Raw genomic sequence first — 22522 nt, forward strand, 5'->3', positions numbered from 1 at the left:
ACAGGCTTCCTATGAACGAGCCGTGTTTCTTTGGTGCTCATCAGGGGGACAAATCTCAACAAGAAAAGAAATTTAGTTCTAAATGCCTCAGAAATAATAATAATAGCAACAACAACAACAATAATAATAATTATCTATTAGAGGGCTAAAACGATTTCAGACCCTGCTCAGTTCATCTGCGAGAAACTTGTTCCATTGAATGGACAGACTAACTTTTTTCAGGTTCTCTCCTGTCCTCCTTATGTGGAACCCTGGGGTTCAGCCCATGTTTATGGGGATCCCTTCACTTCTCTTGATTTTAGTTTGCTTGAACTGAAAGAAGCTGATATCCTCTCTAGGAATCTTCCCCACCCTAAATATACCCAAGGATTTAAGATTTCGCCATTCCTCTTAGTAGCCAGAAGTGCTAGTGGAGTTGGGCCTCTCATGAAAGCTTCCCAGGGACCCTGGACACTGGGAGCTATGGGCTAGCCTGATCCCCATGCGAACCCCGGAAGAGCCACTTTCCTGCTCCGTTATTCCTGCTTACTGTGTCTATGAAATACAAAGAGGCAGATGAGAAGAACGGGATGGTCGAGTTGGGGGAGGGAAGGAGAGGGAGAGCAATGAAAGAGATATCTTGATGGAGGGAGCCATTGTGTCATTGGGGAGACTCCTGGCGCTAGGGACATTCCCAAGAATTCACAAGGATGACCCACGGCAAGACTCCTAGCAATAGTGGAGAGAGAGCCTGAACTGGCTTTGCCCTGTAATCGGACTGGTGACTACCTTAATTGTCATCATAGACCTGTCATCCAGTAACTGATGGAAGCAGATGCAGAGGTCCACAGCAAAGCAATGGGATGAGTTCCCAGGAGTCCAGTCAGAGAGAGGGAGGAGAGATAACATGAGCAAGTGGGGTCAAGACCATGACGGGGAAAACCACAGGGACGGCTGACCCAAGCGTGTGGGAGCTCAGAAACTCTGCACCAACAGCTGGGGAGCCTGCATAGGACCAAACTAGCCTCTTTGCCTGTGGGTGACAGTTGTGTGGCTTGGCCTGTTTCTGGGACCCCTGGGCAGGGGGACCAGGAGCTATCCCTGGTGTATAAGTTGACTTTTTGTAGCCCATTCCCTATGGTGGGATGCCATGCTCAGCCTTGATACAGGGGGAAAGGGCTTGGCGCTGCCTCAACTTCATGTCCCAGGCTTTGTTGACTCTCCATGGGGAGACCTTGCCCTTTCTGAGGAATGGATGGAGAGTTGAGTTGGGGAGTTGGGGAGAGTGGGAGGAGAAGAGGGAGGGAGAACTGTGCTTGGTATGTAAAATGAAATAGAAAATTTAAAATAAAAACCAAGAAGGCTGTAGATGTGGCTCAGGGGCACAGCACTTACCTGGCAATGACAAGGCCTGGTTTGACCCCAATCACCAGAACGGTTGCTGAGAACGGGAGGTGAGGAGGGGAGAACTGGAGCCACGTCATTTCTAAGAAGGCTAGGTGGCTAATACCAGCTCTGACAAAGAACACCTGCAGTTCGCTTCCCAGGAGCCTCAGGCGGAATGACTTAGACAAGGATGGAAAGATGAAGCCCAAAGCATGAAGCGATGAGCCAGCGGCAGTTTGATGCTGGGTGTACAACAGGAGACATCCTGTTAGTTAGTGTAGCTCTAAGAGGAAACTATATGTTGAACAGGAACCAAACTGAACTGCATGCTGAGAAGCAGCCTTATCAAGTTCATTTCTTTCATCTAGCATTAAAAAAAAATGGATTAGGCAGCCTCTCCATTTTCTCTGAGTGTCATCTCCTGGCAGAAGTCAATCACCATCTCCACATTGCTATTCCCATTACTACGGCTGGGTTGGTTAAACATAGTCTCCCAGATACAAAGTGCTTGCAATGTAATATAGCAGTGTTGCCAACTGAAAGGCCAGGCTGTGTGCTGTGTTCTCTAGACTGTACTATCACATCAGCTTGTAAACCTTAAACAAACATAACTGAAAGTGTCGGGGCTTAAGGTTGGTGGGTCCTAGCCAATGCTCCTCAATAGCTCTCCTGGGCGTCTGAGTATGGAGAGGGGGTCCTGGCTCTGCAGAGCTCTCTGTCAGCATCGCACTGGCCTCACTTCTCAGTTTGCATCCACAAGGTAGTCTTAGCCAAGAACCCTGCTGGTATTGTGCACACACTCACACTGGGACTCTGTTGCCTTCTTTTTCTTTAGTTGTGCAAGCACATTTCTGATATTCCACTCACTAAGTTATTATTATTATTAATATTTTACTATATTTACCTCATAGTTAAAGAACTCTGCCAGATCATCCATCCCCCTTCAGATTCTTTCCAGCGCATATTGAGAAGTCTCATCTCTTAAGAGTCCTCAAATGGAGGGGACAGTGAGGAACAACAATCACTTTCTGATGTGTTGGCTGACAGGAAAGTTCAAGACGAACTCGGGCTCGAAGGACAAGCATTCTTACCTTGTTATATCAGAGTTTAGCACTGAACAAATTCTTTGGAAACATATGTGTTTTAAGCCCGATGTTTATTGAAAGCCATTCTTCTCCAGGCAATCATCAAGGATGGTAGCAACAGTTATTACTCAGAAAAGCCCTTGCTTGGTCTTCTTAAAAAACACAAGTAAAATTTGGTACAGTTGATTCTGTTTTCCATACCCACCCCCAACCCCAGAGGGAAGTGTGGACTTTCTTAACTATTAGAATCTGTGGGAAGACACAGAGGAAGAGCCTCTACTATGTGATGTTGTTTCTCCCCATGGCCAAAGAGGAAAGAGGAAATGTCTAGGTGACAGTGGTGGGGGCCCGTAACCCTCCTCCTAAAACAGCCTGTCATGCCATTTCCTAAAAGAAATCAGCAGGAGGAGAGGTGACCTCAGAATGCCCAGATAGATAGAATAGGGTGTACTTATAAGATGCAGCATGTGGCCCCCAGTCCTGGGGCTCCCAGAGAGGGAAAAAGGGGCTTCTGTGGAGATAAGATCATATGCCTTAAGAAACAGCCCCCCCCCCCCCCGAAGACAACCCAGAAGTCCAGTGTCCTTGCAGGTGCAATTGGAGTCCTTGAGGGAAGGGAGACGATGACCTCTGCTGGGGTCATGTTGGGGTTGTCCAGTCGGCGTTCTTGGGGGCCTTGCACGTGTGCACATCCAGGGCCTCCAGGCAGTCCTGACAGCGCACAGCACAGCACCAGTGGAATTTACACTCACATTTGGTCATCCGGGTGACGTGGGACGTGTCATAGCCTCTCCCACAACACATGACTTCACAGCTGTCCATGCCTCGGGAAGTCAAGTTGCACACGCGGCCTGCTGTACCCAGAGAGCCTGAAAGACAAGCCAGAGAGACACCGCTGACAATGTCTGGGCAGAATACAAGAGTCTGGACAGCAGAGTCATGAGGTCCCTCCTTAAGAACAGAGCCTAGTCCAACCTCCTCATAGCTTGCTGAGCCTGTGTCCTATGGGGCCCTGTGTTGTCCCTCTATGCATCTGAGAGGTGTCCAGAGGGCAGCAGCTAGGAATGGTAGGCCTTTGGATTTTGGCTTTTCTTTTTGCAACCTGAAGCTGGTGTCCCTCCTTTCCATTACATTGACCTTATCTAGGTTTAGAATGAAGGGCCACTGGGAGACAGGGCAAGAAAAGAAAGAAACATGGATTTATTCCAGTTCCTGCTCTTCTGCAAATCACAAAAAGGAAGCTGTGGCCAAAGCCAGCTTTCTCTGAGTGAGGAGGTATTGAACCTTGGAAAGGAGAGGACTCAGTTTTCCGAGACTTGCTTACACGGGCTTAGTAGGCCTGAACTGTAGTTGGTTGGGAGAGGAGCACTCATTTGTATCACTGAGGAGGGAGAGCACATTCTTTCTTCTTCCCTCCTTAGCAGACCACAGGAGCTCTGTGAAGCACCTGTGTGAGGCCTAAGTCCCATCCTTCAAAGGAATGTGGCACTGTATTAATGCCATCTTAGTTAATCGTTGTCACATTGCTAAATGACAGTCTATATTTGTGTATGTGTCTTCACAAGGAATTTCAAAGACAGAGTTGGCTGTGGCATCTCACACCTGCCAGGCCAGCAATCGCTGCAAAGTTCATGGCTAACCTGGTCTGTATATTAAGTTCCGGGGCAGACCAGGACATAGTAATACCCTTTCTCAAACAGAGAAATAAGAATTTCAGATATACAAAGCCTTTTAATTCACTCCATCTGGGGGAAACAGACAGAACTCTCTTGCAACTTTATCCTTCCTATCCCTTCTATAATTAAGAGTAGTGGACAATTTTGGAGTTTTGTCAGCTTGCGATGACCCTTTCTATATCAGTCTCTCCTACCAAGATAAGCCATTGAGAGCCATGTTGTATAATAGCACCATCCTCGCTGGACCCCAGGTGGGCCAATAAGGTGGAGTTCCAGGAGAGAGTTACCATGCATAAACTCAGTGTCTCTGGCCCAGAGCCACCGAAAGACACGGATAAACAAATATACAGGGACAGACCAGGAAGAGGAGTCCTGCTCAAGCTGGACTATTGCTTGGTTCTACTTCCATCTCTTCTGGGAGCCTAGCGACACATCAGCCTTGGAGGCTCTTTTTTTTTTTCTCTGTAGCTTTGGTGCCTGTCCCGGAACTAGCTCTGTATACCAGGCTGGCCTCGAACTCCCAGAGATCTGCCTGCCTCTGCCTCCCGAGTGCTGAGGGATTAAAGGCGTGCGTCACCACGGCCCAGCTCTTGGAGGTTCTTGAGACACGGCGATTACTCTTATGATATGGTTTGAACACAGCATCTGACATATAAGCAAGCACTCTGCCACCGAGCTACAGTCCCAGCCTAGATCTCTTTGTCCTTCTACCGATTCCTCTTTTAGCTTAACTGCTCCTGTTTCTTTTCTTTTTTTAATTTATTTATTTATTAAAGATTTCTGTCTCTTCCCCGCCACCGCCTCCCATTTCCCTCCCCCAATTAAGCCCCCCCCCCAGCCCGAAAAGCAATCAGGGTTCCCTGTCCTGTGGGAAGTCCAAGGAACCCCCACCTCCATCCAGATCTAGCAAGTTGAGCATCCAAACTGCCTAGGCTCCCACAAAGCCAGTGCATGCAGTAGGATCAGAAACCCATTGCCATTGTTCTTGAGTTCTCAGTAGTCCCCATTGTCCGCTATGTTCAGAGAGTCCAGTTTTATCCCAGGCTTTTCCAGACCCAGGCCAGCTGGCCTTGGTGTGTTCCCAATAGAACATCCCCATTGTCTCAGTGTGTGGGTGCACCCCTCGTGGTCCTGAGTTCCTTGCTTGTGCTCTCTCTCCTGCTCCTGATTTGGACCTTGAGATTTCTGTCCGGTGCTCCAATGTGGGTCTCTGTCTCTGTCTCCTTTCATCGCCTGATGAAGGTTAATATTCAGGAGGATGCCTATATGTTTTTCTTTGGGTTCTCCTTATTTAGCTTCTCTAGGACCACTAATTATAGGCTCAATGTCCTTTGTTTATGGCTAGAAACCAAATATGAGTGAGTACATCCCATGTTCTCCTGTTTCTATTAGAATCAACAACGATAAATAACTGCCAAACCTACAGAAGAAAAGTAAGGGGAAAAAAGATAACAATTTAGCTATTTTTTTTCACTCACACCTCATGACTCTGTTTATCACTCTCTGCTCTGTATGAAAATTATCTCCGAAAGTGTCATGTTGCCCTCCCTCTGCGGAATGACCAGGGAAACAGCAGGGTTCAAGCTGGGTGTGAGGTCAAGCAAAGGAGAGGGTGGGCCAGACTTGCCTTGCAAGATCAGCTGCCTCGAGCAGGAAGACAGACAGAGGAGTTTCCTGAGGACAGGAAGGATGGCAGAGGGCCGGGCTGGGGTGGAGCGTGGGTCAGCCAGGGATGGCCCTGAGCCTACATCATGCTGAAGAAGCACGGGGTTAGAAGAGGCAGCAGCTGGGCCTGGATTCAGGACGACCATCAGAAAAATCTCCTCAAAAACCACTGATTGTGCAAAAAGGCCTGACTGCCAAGAGCTGCCTTTGAACGCGACACCCGTTGTTTCATCTGATAAACATTTAGTTGACATAAACATGTATAAGATGCTGTGTTGACTGCCTGGGGTTTGGGAGGCAGGGAAGACATAAAATAAACAGCCCCAGCTCCTGTTCCTACCACACTTGTAAAGTAGTCGAGAGAAAAATGTGTGGAGAGGTACTGCCTCAATCTCCGCATCATTACTTCATCTGCTAATGACCGCTTGGAAACCACAGTAGAAATCCATGTGGAGTATCATGGCGGACAAAGCTCGGACTATAAAGCCAAGGTCATTAGGGTGTGGGCAATTAGGGGTTTGCTTGTAGCATCACCATGTGTCAACAGTACAGTTGTGGCAAGCTTCTTTTTCAAAACTCTCTTGTAAAGTTGGGGCAAAGCCTGCCCCTTCTTCATAGGGCTTCAGTGAGGATGGGCTAAAATTACACACGAAAGCATCTGTCAGAATAAGTGCTCAACATGCGCTAAACACTAGCACGTGTTGACTGCGACCTATGATGTGGTAGGCATCATCAGGGAACAAAGTGAAGATGTTGTCCTGGAGCGCTGCTCTTATTGTCCTAGTGAGATTTCTCAGTATGAATATTCATAGTGGGAAACGGGACCAGGGAAAGAGACCTCCGCTACATGGTTTGACCAAGAAGGTGGCATTGGAGAGAGAGAATATAAAAGATGAGTTGATGTTGAGGGAAAGAATGCAGGAAAAGGCATTTCTAGCACAGAAGCTCCTAGTGAAAATGCTCTAGAGAGCTTCATAGGAGGGCAGATTGGCCATGCCTGAAGAACAGGGCGTGCGTTCTGCAGAAAGCATAGAAGACTACGGCAGCAGGTGAAAGAGCCCCTTGCCTTGGTAGAGCTTTGATTTTATTCCATGGTGGGTGGGAAACTAGTGGAGATTTTAATTTAGGACAAACATACTCAAGTCTGATAGAATGACTGGGAGCAAGAAGGCCAAATGGGAGTCCTCAGGAGAGTCCAGACAAGAGGCCACGAGAGGGGACAACGGGACAAAGCACGAGAGGCCTCAGAGGGGTGAGCCGCTAGAATGTGGCAATCTCTTGAAGAAAGGGGGGTTGGAGGTGGAAGGGTCAAGTAGAAAAATGACCAAAAACATATTCATTTGGCTTCACAGTGAGGAGGGGAGCATTCGATTGGCTGATGCAATGGGCTGGGGGTGTGAGTGAAAGACAATCCAAGTCCTCAAGGAGCATGATGGTAAAGTTAACTTAAAAGACAGCTGCAAAGATGGAGACGGATGAAGCTGGAACCTCAAGGTCATCCCAGGCCGTAAGTGTTTGGGTGAATCATCACACATCAACAGAAAGCTGACCCAGGCTTTCGCTTCGGGCTAGTTTTCATTTAGACAAAGTATAGAATCGGAATAAACTAGCCATGAATATCTGATGATTAGTGGTTTTTTTCTCAGAGGTCGGGCCAAAGAGCATGAGGGAGCTTCCAGCGTACTGGGCCTCTTTCAGCTCTTGATCTGGGCACAAAGTATGTGGATGTGTTTAATTGAGAAAGCTCACCATGTTATGGTTATAGTGAATGCAGCTTGTGTTAACTGAACTTTTCCACAGGTGTGGTGCATCTTAGTAAGAAGAATATGGTGGGGGGAGAAGCAAACAGGAGGAGGCTTCGTGGGCCAAGAGCTCTATGTGCGGAGCAGATAGGCATTCCACCTAGCTGGGATTCGTATTCAAAGGGGAGAGCAAAAGAACCAAGGCTGAAGAACCAAAGTAGAAGCTGCATTGTCAATGGCTTAGATAACTGGGCAGGGGTTTACATGCTCCTGTGTGAGCAACTTATTTCTACTGAAGGTCGTCATGCAAAGAGCAACATGTATTTAATTTGTGTTTGAGGAGGCAAAGCAATGTGCTGGGACTGGATAGATTGAAGCAAGAAGGTAAGTTAGAGCCCCATAAGGAACTATGACCCAGGTACAAGATGGCCTAGATTAAGACACTGATGGTAAGGAAAAGAGGCAGAACCAGTAGCCAGGGACTGATGGGCGGACTGGAAGGGAACAGAGGAGTCCAGAGGGGCGTTCAGGTTTGGGTCTAAGCAGCTGTGTTGGTACTAGCAATTCCCCAGTGTGGAAATGCCTGCCAGGGGAATTTGCTGACTGGGGATTATCAAAGTAGAAATGCTCATTAAAGACATCCTGGATTCAGAGCCGAGCAGCTGTGGCGCACGCCTTTAATCCCAGCACTCAGGAGGCAGAGGCAGGCGGATCTCTGTCAGTTGAAGGCCAGCGTGCCTGGTCTACAAGAGCTCCAGGACAGGCACCAAGGCTACTGAGAAAGTCTGTCTCAAAAACCCCCCAAAATAAAAAGATATCCTGGATTCAGGAAAAAGATGGGATGGGGGATAGGGGTCGTAGTCACGAGCCTGTCCATCTTTTTCAAAAAGTAGAGACTGAGCCCACATGTCTGTGAGTGAGATCCTAGCACTCCAGCGTTGACTCAATTTGTATTATTTTGTGTTTTGTCTTAATTCTTGTACACCAAATAAGCATTCTCTTAACTCAGCAGTCTGCAGTTATCAAACTATGACAGTACCATGACACGTTTGAATTCTTTGTCCTTTCCTCGGGCTGTGGGTCTGAGAAGGCTAGTATGGGGGTGAGGTGACATGTTTTGTTCCCAAATCAGACTACTGATTTCTAACTTGGTGGTCTTTCCGTAGTGACCTGAAGCCTAAGGATGTCAGATTGTAGTTTCACTTAGCCCCAGGGAAGTGTTATGGTAGAGTTTGTTTCTCAAATGCAGAACTTTGAACTGGACTCCCTCTGAACCCAAGGATTATTTGTCAACTTGAATTGAACACTCTCTAAGTTCAGGGAGAAAAGGCAAGAGAAGACAATGGTCACTGGAAAAACTTTGTCTAAGAGCGATTCAGAGTCAGGCGTGGTGGTCCTAGCCTGTAATCCCAGCTATTTGGGAGACTGGACTAGAATTATAGTCAGTTAGGTACATCTGAGCTACATAGTAGGCTCAAGGCCTGCCTGAGCAACCTAGTCAGCCTTATCTCAAAGTAAATTGTGCAAAAAAAAAAAAAAGAGGGTCACGGATATGGCTCCCTGGTACAGTGCTTTGGGCAAAACCATGACGTCAACCCCTAGTGCCGGGGCTGGAGAGATGGCTCAGCGGTTAAGAGCATTGCCTGCTCTTCCAAAGGTCCTGAGTTCAATTCCCAGCAACCACATGGTGGCTGACAACCATCTGTAATGAGGTCTGGTGCCCTCTTCAGGCCTGCACACAGACAGAATATTGTATACATAATAAATAAGTAAATATTAAAAAACAAAAAAAACAAAAAGTGCAACCCCTAGTGCCAAAATAAGAGAGAAGGACAGAATGTGGCTTTGGTGTGTGAGACAAAAACAGGCCATGGAGTGTACTGTTCATCTATCAAACGATCAAAGTCAAAAGTAATGCGAACATGCCACCTCTGCTTCCCAAATGGGGTTTGGTGAGGCCAAGAAGAAGAAAAATAGAGGAGAGCCTTTGAAGCCCGAGAGCCACTGATATGAAAACAGTGGTGGGGCCATAGCTAGAGCTGTCACAGAACCTCCTGGGGTACCGGGGTGCAGGGAATGGGCCAATGGGAAGGCACAGAGCATGGTACAGTAACTTGCTTAGGCTTACACAGCCAGCAAGTGGTGGGTACCGTCCGAACAGAGCATGAATACTTCCGTATCTTCCCTGCTCTGCCCTTAACTTTTTAAAAATCAAATGAACTTGTAAGCTGTGTGTAGTTGAAAGCATCTAAAATTCCAGCCCTAGAGAGGCTGAAAGAGAACGATCATGAGGTCTAGGCCAGGCTGGTACGTAGTGAGACTATGTCCCTACGCCCAGGTGCGGCAATATAGCTCAGCGTTAGAGCGCTTGCTCGGCACAGGTGACGCTGTAGGATCCATGCTCAGAACTACACTCCCCATGCCTAGCCTCCTCCAAAGAACTCACAAAGGGCCTGATTTGTAGCTTTTGTGGGGTTGGGAGGGAGGGTCTTTTTCTGCAACTCGCGACATGTTGTTGGCTGTTTAGTCACATAGGGTTTTGTGAGAAAATAAAGAGGAATTGTTAATACAGTGGTTTATGCTGCCTTCCCCCTGGACTGGTACGCTCTCTTTTGTAAAAAAAAAAAAATTGTACTTGTTATGTACATATGGTATCTGTGTATGCACCTAAGGGTATAAGAACAGTGTATGTAGAGGTCAGAGGATGACCGTGGGTACTGGGCCTCTGTTCTACCTTGTTTGAAACAGGGTCTCCTGCTGACTTCTTAACTACATCAGCCTAGCCCCAGGAGCTTCCAGGGGGATCACAGATACACCCACGATTGGGTCTGGCTTTTATGTAGTTCCCAGCTCAGGTTGTCAGGCAGCATGGATGGTGGTTTCAAAATACCAATTAGACATTTGAAAAATAGCTTCAGCTAATGGTCCTCTCTGTCAGACCTCCCAAATTGTCATCTTTTAAGGACACGCATGTATTTGGGTGCTCTTTTTTTGAAAAGTCATGCTGCTTTATAACATTCTCTTGTTATGCTTTGACTTATGTAGTTCACAGTCCCTCTGCTTTGGTGGTGAAATCCGCCCAGATGTGTGTCGCCCGCCTGGCAACAGAGCTCAGTTCCCTGACACGGAGAACTGTAGGCTCAGACTCCCGCCTTCCTGTCATCTTTGCCCCAAACAGTCGTTCAGATTGGCTGTCTACACTCTGTGACCGTCCATAAGCAGACAGTCTCTACCGACGGGGAGGGTCTGTGTCATGGGAAGGTGGAGGGTGCTGCTTCTGGCTAAACGTGCCTTTCTTCTCCCCCTGGGTTGTGTCCTCATTCCAACTCACAATAAGAGCTCACATGTGTTTGGGAAAAGAAGGGAAGTTTCTAAATCGCATGTTTTTTGGACCACATATCATATTTGGTGGGGCAATATCAAGGGAACTTACAGAATCAAGCATCCCATCCCCAGAGCCATAAAATTAATAATGGAGTCAGGGTTCCCAGTGTAAAAACATTTCTGTCTCCACCAACATGCATCTTCCTGACAGCAGAGGAGGGACGGGGGGCTTTGCCTAATAGTTCCCAGACCCATACCTCGGAAACCTGGAGGAAGGGCGCTCCTCTCTCTCTCTCTCTCTCTCTCTCTCTCTCTCTCTCTCTCTCTCTCTCCCTCCCTCCCTCCCTCCCTCCTTCCCTCCATCCCTTCCTCCCTCTCTCTCTCACTCCCTTTCTCCCTCCCCTCCCCTCTCCATCACCCCTCCCTCTCCCTTCCTCTATCTTCAGAAATTCCTGCCACTCAGTCCAACAGAGGCCCATATGTTGACCATTAGGGCCTACAGCAAGATTCACTTAAGCCTGTCATCCAATAGGCTGTTTCTCCTCTGCTTGACTTACACATTGTCATTAATGACACAGATTTATTGAGGGAACAGAAGAATGTTGCAGAGCAAACGTTAGAGACCGCACATCCATCTGCTTGCGGGCCTTCCCCCTTCCTCACGTGAAGGATTGCAAAGCTAATGCTACTTAGGAAAGGCAATATCTGTACTTAGTTCAGATGATTTTACTCATTTTTATTCATCTTCCCAGCTTGGAAAAGTTGGACTGGCACGGGAAAGGCATGTCCTTTTAAGCTAGGAAATTCTACAATGGAATTAACATTGCTATGGCCAGACTCAGACTTGCAATACCTGGTTTATCTAGTCTTGTCCAAGTTATTTCCTGTTCTCCCTCTCCCAACCCTGACACTCACCCTGCTACATGTTCCTTGAGCTCCCAGCCTGCAGACTCTCCAAATGCTCTCCTCCCCAGTGAACTAAGTGACTTTCTGGTATCACTTACAGCCCTTAGATTGTGCTCTTTGAGATTCGCTGCCCTCTGGAAACTTTCCTCTCCCTCCATTCCACGGGAATTCTTTTCACCTTTTCAAGATTCAGGCCCGCATCAACATCTTCCACGGCGTATACTCTGTCTGGACAAGTTCCAAGGACCTACAACACACTTCCTCGTAGGCCTATAATACACTTCCTGCAGTTGGCTCCATGTACTATTTCATAATGTCTGAGCCCACCTCCCTCAGGATAAAAGATGGGCCCCATCCTTTCTTTTACAAAATGTATAGTACTCAGGTGCCAATGCACAATTGCTTGTTTTCTTAATACAATATTAAGAACAGTTTCTTAAACACTAAGAACAGCAGGCTGGAGAGATGGTTCAACTGTTGAAGACTAGGCTCACAACCAAAAAATATAAGAACAGCTTTCCAATTGTCTGGAGAAGGCACACTTTTCAAAAAAGTGTTTGAAGTTTGCAGGTACCCAGTGGGAGCCCAGCAGTTAAGCCTACCCTTATTTAAACATCTCCACTTAGCATAGAGAGTGCATGCCAGAAATGTGGTACATTCTTATTTTTTTAAATTGTATGCAGTTAGTTGGGGTTATTATTATTTTTTGATGGTATGGTCTTATGTGTAGCCCAGGCTGACTTTCAGCTCTCTGAGAGAGGTGAGATTATATATGTGTGCTACCATATCAAGGCATGGCTCATATTGAAACAGTAGAAATTCATATTCATAACTTCAGGGAGTTTATGGCAGCAGGTTAGGGATCTGTACCACAACAATGTAAAATGAACAATGTAATCCATTCTCAATCACAAGAGCCATAGAAATTACAAGGTGAAGCATATACTAAGGAGAAACAAAGCTTCCCAATCAACATACATAGTAGTGGAGAATAAATTATAGACTCTGAGATGCCTATCCGTAATGCAGGGCTTGGTTGTATTCTAATAATGTGGAATTTACATAAGCAAATTTCAATGGGAAAGCTAAAAGAAACAAATTCATTATCTTCCGTACTTTAAAAATTTCTCTTTGTCTGCAACGATTAATACAGCAGTTAGCAATCAGCTTTGCTATTCATCACACACACACCCCAAATCCACTCACCTATGCGGTGATTCATTTGTTGTTAGTGGTTCAAACGATGTCAAGGAATTGAACCTACAAAATGACTTATAAAATTTGTTTACCGAGTTTTACATTCATTCTGATGGACAGAGTCATTTTAGCATTTTTATATCCTAAGTTTGTATTTTGAAGATGAACATATGTATTTGTAGATTATATATACTTACATATGTTTTATATATATGTTAGTAGATATATGTATAAATATATAATGAATTGCTTGGGATAGAAAAACACTTTGTTTTCACTAATAGTGAAATCAGGATGGAAATGAGGAGTAAAAGAACCGAGTGCACGGGGCAGCAGGAAGCAGAGATGTAGTCTGTTACTCTGTTTATTTGACATCTTCTGTCTCATCCAGGGTAAGGGCTGACAAGCACCATATCATAACCATGAATCTTGGGAATTGCCTACTACAGCAAGAGTCCTATTTAACACTCAGTTAACACTGCAAACTGGACATTTTACAGGTAGAGCCCTTTAATCAGTGATAAAAACAGAGAAACATACAGGCTTTGTAATTCTCTGCAAGGAAACCAAGCTACCTTTAAGCTGTCGAGTATATGACTGAGCTAGTGAATGAACATTGATTCCGTCCATCACGTTCATATACTGAGTATTGGGCAACATGGGAGTCCCAGCTAGGCTGGCAGGGGCCGAGAGGTAACTAACAACCACTGGCCCATTCTATAAATGCAGAAACTGAGCTGCAGTTGGGCCTCTGAGATGCCGATGAACACGGAGAAGCAGAAAGGTCCTGCATACATTTCAGAAGTTCTGATGCGGGTGATACAGGCGAAAGAGAAGGCAGGATTGCGATTGGCTTGCATGTTGCTGGCTTGGCCTCCATAGCAGAGGGTGGATGGATCCATTGGAAAATAGGGGGAGACAAGTTTTGAGAGGGGGACAAATCAGCAGTTCAACTTGGAAGGAAGTCAGCAAATAAGCTTATTAGGCAGGGAACTAAACCCAGGATAAAGCAAGAGAACAGAAGTATTGATACAGGGATACTTAGAGCTGAAAGGATGGAAAAGATCAGGCCATGAAGAAAGTATGGAAAGGAAAATGAGGGTCCTGAGAAAACTCTGAAAAAAGAATCCACAAAACCGCAAAGTAGAAGGGAATAAAGTAGCCACTGAGGTGTAAGATGAGCTAATAGGACAGGACAGGCCAGGAGCATAAGCAGTACACTAGACAACGGAGCGTTTTGAGGTTCAAAAGGTTTCCATATGTATCATATATCACTTACAAACTTGAAACAATGGTCTGCTAGATTGAAATTACTATTCATTGCGCAGCATTAATAATTTTATGTGTAAATGATCATTTAGAAGTCCCACTACAACCTTGTCCATATAGTCCTGTTTTGGCTCTCTTTGCACCCTTTAGATATTAATTCATTAACTTCTGTATGTCTCAGAGCACAAGTTGATGAGCGACTTCTTTATGTTGTCAAAGTAAAGAACATACAGGAAGCAAGGAGCAAAGCCTAAGACACCTGTCTCAGACTGAGGGCTCCCTATCACAGGGTAGTGTTGCCTGGCTGCTGCCTAGGTCCCCTAGAAAGACCCCATGGTAGGTGAAGTCTTGATAGCAAGGACCAACCAACTCCGCCTTCCTGGCACTGCCAAGGGTTTATGTGTCTGGCATATTGAACAATCTCCATATTTCTTCAGTAAAGAAATGAAGGACTAGGGGCTGGAGAGATGGCTCTGGCTGCTCTTCCAGAGATCCTGAGTTCAATTCCCAGCAACCACATGGTGGCTCACAACCATCTGTACTGAAATCTGGTGCCCTCCTCTGGCGTGCGGGCATACATCAAGGCAGAATGTTGTATACATAATAAATAACTCTTTAAAAAAAAAGAAATGAAGGACTTAAACTGTTCTGGCATTAAGTGCACATACTAATATTTAAGTAGACTTTATCCATTGGTTAAAATCTTATTTCCTTGTTTTTAATCGCATCCCAGGATATAGTCAATGCTCATGAGTGTCTGCAAGTCAGGCCACAACACAAGACTTATCCAGAATACCAGTCTCTGGACATTTTGATTTTAGGAGCCGGGTTGCCATGGACTTCAAGGGCTACTTTGCCAAATAGCTTGCATAGGAATGAAGAAATAGTGACACCAGGAACAGCTGCCAGTCCGGCTTTGGGTTTTCAGAGGGCAGCGTGTTACACAAGCGCTCCATTTGTTTTTGAACTTGACTGGAGTAGAGATGGAGGTTCGCTTGTTTCCTCTGGTTGGAGGGGAGACCTCGGGATAACCTCTGGCCCGGGTGAGAGTTTTACATCATACCCAGTGAAAGTGGTCTGTGATTAGGTGCAGACACCTCCTCTGCAGGGGAGGGCAGCATTCCTTCCTTACAGATGCACCTATCTCTAACTGAAGGGCTGCTTTGATTTACAGAGGCCTGGGGGCAATCGCCAGACTAGATAACTCCAGAGCCACCAGAGTGCTCATCCCAGAAGTCCCTCTCTAAGATGTGGACTCCAATTTGGCCTGCAAAATATCACATGCCTCACCCAGTTCCTATCATTCTGTGAACCTGGCTGCACCTCAGGTATTTATAGTTGATCAGCAGAAAAACACATGTCTTCTTCAGCTACTGCATACGGGGTGTGTTTGGTTATTGTTTCCACAATTTTTTTCTTCAAAAGTTTCTTCTTTCAAGGCGGATCAGATTAATACAGGCCAATTGGTATAAGATGATACAACTTTAATGTAAATAGCACACTCACGCAACCGAAGTTCCCGCGATGCCCAGAAACAGGAAACAGGAAGGGGCTCCAGCGTCTGTGCCCCCAAATTTATAAACATTTGCCCGAGGCCGTCCCGCCCCCAAAAGGCGGGCTCTCTCTACAATTCAGCAGAAAAACACATGTCTTCTTCAGCTACTGCATAAGGGGTGTGTTTGGTTATCGTTTCCACAATTTTTTTCTTCAAAAGTTTCTTCTTATTTATTAGGAAAAAAATTAAAGATATTCCCTTAAAAATTTGAAGTAGTAGGCTAGGGAGATGGCTCAATGCAAGAGAAGCTGAATGCAAACCCCCAGCCTACAGATGAAAGCCAGGCACAGCTTGTGCGTGCCAGTAACCCCAGTGGTGAGAGGCACAGATGGGTGGGTCCTGGGAGCTTTCTGGCCAGCCAGTCTAGCCAAAATGGCAAGCGTTAGGTTCAGTAAGAGATCCCGCCCAATGGGAATAAGGCAGAGGATGATAGAGGAAGACAATATCCTCTCTGGCCTCCATGCGTGCACACAGAGGAATGCACACATTCACACGTGCACACTACGCAAGGGGGAAGAAAGGAAAACGTCGTGGAGAGCTTCTAACTTGAGAAGGAAGGGCTTTGACATAATCTAAATGTGCCTCTTTAATTCTGATCGGTTTTGAGCCCCCAGTGTTGTGGGTACCCCCATGAAAGGTCCACGTCTTCATACTGAATCTCTATTACAGAAGACCACCCTGCCCAGTTTCCTAAGGATCCAAAGAGGGAAACGATAGTGAGAAAAATATGGATTTTTTTTTTTTGGTTCTGATTCTTATCTACTCCTTTTATTCTGTTAACTAGTTCCAGCCCATGAAATCTTGGACAAATCACAACACTTTGGGATTCTGTTTTCTTGATCTGAAAGTGAGAGGACCACTGCCAAGAGTTAGGGTATGTGTATGGGTGGGATGCAGAGCAGGCTTGACCTGTCGGGAACTCAGCTGTGGTCTCAGCATCTTTCCTGGTGATGTGTTCTCACCAGGAACATTCAGGCCAACCACTCTGTGAATCCTTGTATCAATGTGTCAGGCTTTCCTTGGAGAAATGACTTAATAACCGAGCTGTCAAACTAATTCCAACGGAAGTCTTAATGGCTGGAATCATTTAAACAAGTTAGTTACTTGCTAGAGATGTTGGATCTACATGTTAAAGAAAAAAAACAAGGCAGGATGCATTTTCAAAATAAACATGGCTTGCTCAAAGTGATATCTGTTGAGAGCTCTGCAAAAAAAAAACACTTTTCAAAAAAAAAAAAAACACTTTTCACCCTTTCTAAGTATCAGAGATGCTAAGAACAAAGGGTCCTTGGATTTGCTCTTCTCTGATAACAGGGCTAAACCAGGACTATGGACAACCAAATGACTGGTTTTCTAAACTTTAATGAGAAGTTTGAAAAGTATGGGAATCCCCTGATTCTGGTCATATGGGTCTCTGAGGGGGGCCCCACTATGGAGAACAATGAAGTGAACCCATAGATGGATCCACTACATAAACACAATCGGCAAATCTCTCCAGCGCACTCCTCGGCACTGTTATTCTGAACAGGATGCAGGGGGGAAGAGCAAGACCATAGCCCATTAATTCAAACACCACACTCACCCATAACCACCTGAGAACCCCGCTTGGTCTTCTAGTGCTCTCCAGGAGAAGGTGCCCAGTAAACTGAATATTAAGTGTTCATTATTTCAAATCGACCGTTAAGGGTGAGAAGATGAAAAATAGGGAGCACAGGTATGACTTTTAATAAAGTAAACAAAACCATTAAGAAGGAAAAGCAATGTATGTGCAGGTTTAAACATTACTACAAAGTTTTGTTCTGTCTTGGAGCTTGTCTAGCCCTTTTTTAATTAAAAGAAAAATCCGTTTTAATGATAGCTCATTTTAAACACTGAGAGTTCTATTTACCGGAAAGCAGACCCTTCCTACAGTAGATTGTTCTAGCACATTGAGTGTTCATTCTGTTACAGACTCAAGCCAGCAGCTTCCCTCCTGTAGACTGAAAGTCCCCATTACATCCACCAAGGGGAAGACTCCTGCCCTCACTGTGAGTTAGATGCAGGAGGTCTCTATTCACAGGGCTCTTGGAGCTATCTTTCACATCTCTCTCTCTCTCTCTAGAGAGGCTAGGGGCTGCTCTGGGAAGACTGAACCCAGAAATTTCCAGTGTGGTGTGGAGCAGTTTAGTAGAGCACACACCACAGGAGCTTATCCCAGTCAGGGAAGATCCGCCTTTGAAGACGGCCATGAGTCACAGGACAATGGGCAAGACCTCCACCAGTGCATGGTTGTAGCGAAGCTCTCTCCATCTCACCCCTGCAGCTATTTGCATAGCACTCCAAGTATTTGTGATCAGAAATACTCTGATATCACTCCAAGTATTTGTGAACAAAGTGGACTTCTGAGCCACGGTTTATGAAAATAATTGCATGTAGTTACCCAAATTAAAAAAGAAAGTTTTCAGGTCACATGGATGACTCTGGCATGTTCTTGGGCACAGCTACAGAGGACATCATTTCTATATATTTCATACAATTACAAATAATCTGGTAAACATATTGGAAATGTGATCTATTATATTAGAAGTGGATACTGAAAAAGACCAGGATGATTCCTGTTTGATCAATAACATCCAAGAACCAAAATATTCACCTATTTTTCAATTGAATGAGCTAAAATATAGAAATAAAAGATCAAATTATATAGTTTACTTTGGAAGCCGGTCCTTGTAGTTGGAGCAGCGGGCTGTGTCCTACCACCTGGCTAGCTTTACCCGAAATAATTACAGTGAAACTGTATTCTTTTAATCACTGTTTGAACCATTAGTTTCAGCTTCTTCTTGGCTAACTCTCATATCTTGATTAACCTATTTCTAATAATCTGTGTAGCAGATTATGAGGTGGTGGCTTACTGGGAAGGATCTTAACCTGCGTCCATTTTGGAGAGGAGAGCTATAGCATCTGCCTGAGGCGTCTGCCTCATTGCCTTCTACCCAGCATCCTGTTCTGTTTATTCCGCCTATCTAAGCTGCTGTCCTATCAAAGGCCAAGGCAGTCTCTTTATTAACCAATGAGAGTAACACATAGACAGATGACCCTCCTCCCTCAGGTCCTCTAACTGTGTGCCCTTCTGACCAAGTCAACTAGAGGCAGAGTAAAATGATAGAAAGGGCAGACAGAGTCCTGCATGGTTCTTACCCCCTAGAGCTTCAGTTCCTACTCCTATAAAACAAGAAGCCCACAATCTGTGAGAGTGTACAGACCGAGCCTGGGATACAGTGGGCACTGAACAGATGATGCCTATGGTTTTATGGTCAAGATGCAGACTGACAACATTCAGTAGCACCTACTGCTCTGGCAGGAGATCCAACTTTAGACCCCTGAGATGCATGCAACCACCTGTAACTCCAGCTCCAGGGGTTCTGACATTCCTGACCTCTGGCAGATACTTGTACTCACAACACCACACACACACACACACACACACACACACTTAAAAACAGAAAACAGAACTCCATTCTAATACAAATGTGAAGAATGAAGTCTACAAGAGTAATTAATTCAATAGCTTAAAAGGGCACGAGAGTTACATCCAGAAACTCTTCTGTATGATGAGGAAGCATGTTTTTCAGTTCCCAGAATACCAATGAGGAAGAAAATACTCATTGGGCCTTCCCATTTCCTTCATTATGTAAACTGCATCAATCCAAATAACCAGAAAAGTCTATGGGCAGCAGGTTTTTAAGATCTAATATGAAATTTTAATCTTTATGTCTTCTCACGGTCATGCTTAGGAAATGGGTGAAGCAGATGTGTTATCCTAGGCTCAAGGCACAGGCCAAGCATGGGGCCTGACGTGCATTCCCTTCCATATATGATGTGGGAATAGGGCGTTCAATTTCAACTGTCTAATGTAGACAGGGATGTTCAAGGCTGTTCATCTGGCTCTATGAACTGGTTGAGAGTTTGGCTGGTGCTGATTGCTAAGGAGCATCCATCATTTGCTCCCGTTTTCCTCGGGTAAAAATTTACAGTCTTGTTAATTTACAGCGCTGAAGGATTAGCACTGCCTCATAGATTCAACAAGACCAGGGAGGTGCACAGTGATCTTAGGACAGTGCTCAGTACATAGGTGTTTATTTTGGGGACCTAAAATGATTAAGGGGACTCCATGTCCATGGCCTGTGCAGAATCGAATAGTTAGCTAAGGGGAGAAGCGAAGCCCTGGGTTGACTTATATCAAAGCAACAGTTTTCAGTGTGGTTCCATTTAGCTTGTTGTCTGGAAGGTAGGATAACTTGGTAGCAGTCCCAAAACATGACAGGAATGCAGCAGGGTACAGAATCAGGTATTTATGCTCAGAAGTGGGCATTCATGGGCTACATGTACAAACATGCTAAAGGCTTCAGGCAGCTAACTCATCCCAACTCCAAAGGAACTTTAACAACTAAGGACAGAAAAAGGGCTCCAGGCTTCTTATGATGCTCCCTGATAATCTTGCCTATCAGTTAATCTAGCTTTAGCAGCTGGCTGCATCTGCCTTGTCTCACTGACTCTTTTGCAATTATTTCCGTATGGAAAACAAACCCAGAATCTAAATTGAAGGCTATTTTTTTTTTCCTCTGGTAGTAAATGCCATTGCTTCCCAGTAAGCAAACGTGTTGAGCCAAAGTGTGTTGTGGGTTCCCATCACCTCCTGTCGGCGGAGGCCTTTTCACTCAATTCTTATTTTGCTCTAGAATCTTCAGGGTTGTTGCGGCCTAATATTGACCTTGAGGGCGAGAGGCAGGGAGGACACATCTATAAAAGCAGACAGGTGGGAACAGCTGCTATGTCCAGGCTAGAAGTGTGACTCTTGGAGTTCAAGATAGAGAACATGTCGTTTGCAAGGAAAGGGCGTGGCTTGAATAATGAGGTACCACTAATCACAATTGCCTATACACAGCCCACCTATGGCCAAAAGAATGGGGGTTCATCCTTGCTCTTTAATGTCTAACAACTGTAATTACACTGAATAAAGCATGGGATCGTGACCCAGGGCAGGCTTCAAGAAGAGGCTAAATTCCCAAGCCCTGGGGTCATCTCCGAGTCACAGTGGAGGGATGTGTCATGGGGGAAAATTATTACAAAACTGTCCCCTGCTCAGCTCAGGAAAGATGCTGGGCAACCACAATAACCTTTTTCTAGCCCCTAACTAGAATTCTGTACAAGCAGGAATTCTGCCGGCCTGCGTGTTTTGACTCTTTGCCACACACCTTCTTGTTCATTTGTGTTTCTTCAGAACCTGCACAAGTATCAGCCTGTTTCTCTAGACCCTTGGGAGGATTTTCTGTGCAGTTTCAGTATGAATTAGAAAGGACATGAGCCTGGAGCCTGAAGGCAGACATCTGCAATTATACAAATGGCCTGCTGAAAAGTATAGTATACCCAGTTAGACTGTAGAGCATTGCTCCCTGAAGGAATTCTCGGAACTTACCCGCCTCTCGGTCCCTGATACAGTAGTCTGGAGAATTCTCAAAATACACGAGGTCATTTTTCGTTGGCTTCTTAAATCTCTTATTGGCTACCGTGAAGCCAGTGCCATCCTGGTTCATGACGACCTGGATGGCCCCGTTGTACTTCCTCCAGAGATAGTCGCCTGTTTTCCTGAAGTCAGCCATGGCCAGCCAGCATGTCCTCAGAGTACACGAACCGCTCACACCGTGACACTTGCATTCTTGCTTCAAGAACCGCTTAACAGCCTACAGGAGAAGACAGAGGGGAGCTCAGTGGGGTGGACCTAAGCACAGGACCAAGCTATGAGTTTTCTCTACCTCAGAGCCTAGGGCTCTGAGGTATCCTTTGTCACTTGCTGGTCATTTTGGCTACACTATGGAAACTGTAGCCTTAGGTAGAAAAAAGATGGGAGACTCCAATTGTGAACCCCATCTACAATCCATGTAACCAATGCTCACTGTTTTATAGGGTACATAGCCAGCTTAGTTATTTTTAATTTAAAGCATTTTTCATACAATATATTTTGATAATATTTTTTCCCCTCTCCCAGCTCCCCCCAGATACTGCCCCCTTCCTTCCTATGCAATTTCTTGATCCCCCTGCTTCTTTCTCAAAAACAATTTAAAGACAGATTAAATGAAATATTTCCTAATACATAATAACTTATTTATCTTAAAAATGCATACTATTAAAATGTTGAGCATCCTCTATCAGAAACCAGAAGTGTTTTGAATTATGGGGATATTTGCACATATAATATGAGATGTCTTTGAGATGGGATCCTAGTGTAAACTGGAAATTCATGTATGTATAATTTTTGGAAATGTAGTCAGAAGATAATTTTATACTGGAGTTTGGATTGCTTCTGTTTTGATCACAACCTGTCTCATGTAGCCAGGTAGAGAATTTTCCATCCCACCATCATGTCATTAGAGAAAATATGTCAGATTTGGGAACAAATTTCATTTTAGATTTTTTTTAAGAGTGAGGGATGTACAACCTGTGCTGATAACACAATTTCTAAGACTCATCTTCCAATGACTCAGATATTGTGACTACATATGGAATGCTTGCTGTGTACACTTGGTCTCAATGCAACAGTCCCCTCCTGCACTGCAACAGTCCCCTCCTGCACTGCAACAGTCCCTTCCTGCAATGCAACATCCCCTCCTGCACTGCAACAGTCCCTTCCTGCACTGCAACAGTCCCCTCCTGCACTGCAACAGCCCCTTCCTGCACTGCAACAGTCCCTTCCTGCACTGC

The 22522-nt window shown here is 45.3% G+C and overlaps 1 protein-coding gene across 1 annotated transcript in view; it reads right to left on the minus strand.

The window, feature by feature from the left end:
- Positions 1-2520: 2520 nt before the first annotated feature.
- Positions 2521-22522, minus strand: part of Wnt2 (Wnt family member 2) — a 42840-nt gene continuing 22838 nt past the window's right edge. Inside the window, exons 4-5 of the mRNA XM_005363758.2 lie at positions 21240-21504; positions 2521-3319 (exon numbers count right to left, since the gene is read on the minus strand). Of these exons, the coding sequence (XP_005363815.1) occupies positions 3090-3319; positions 21240-21504 (495 nt within the window). The 3' untranslated portion in view covers positions 2521-3089. The remainder of the gene's footprint in view (positions 3320-21239; positions 21505-22522) is intronic.

Source organism: Microtus ochrogaster, linkage group LG10, assembly GCF_000317375.1.
Source record: "Microtus ochrogaster isolate Prairie Vole_2 linkage group LG10, MicOch1.0, whole genome shotgun sequence".
NCBI classification, from domain to species: Eukaryota; Metazoa; Chordata; class Mammalia; order Rodentia; family Cricetidae; genus Microtus; species Microtus ochrogaster.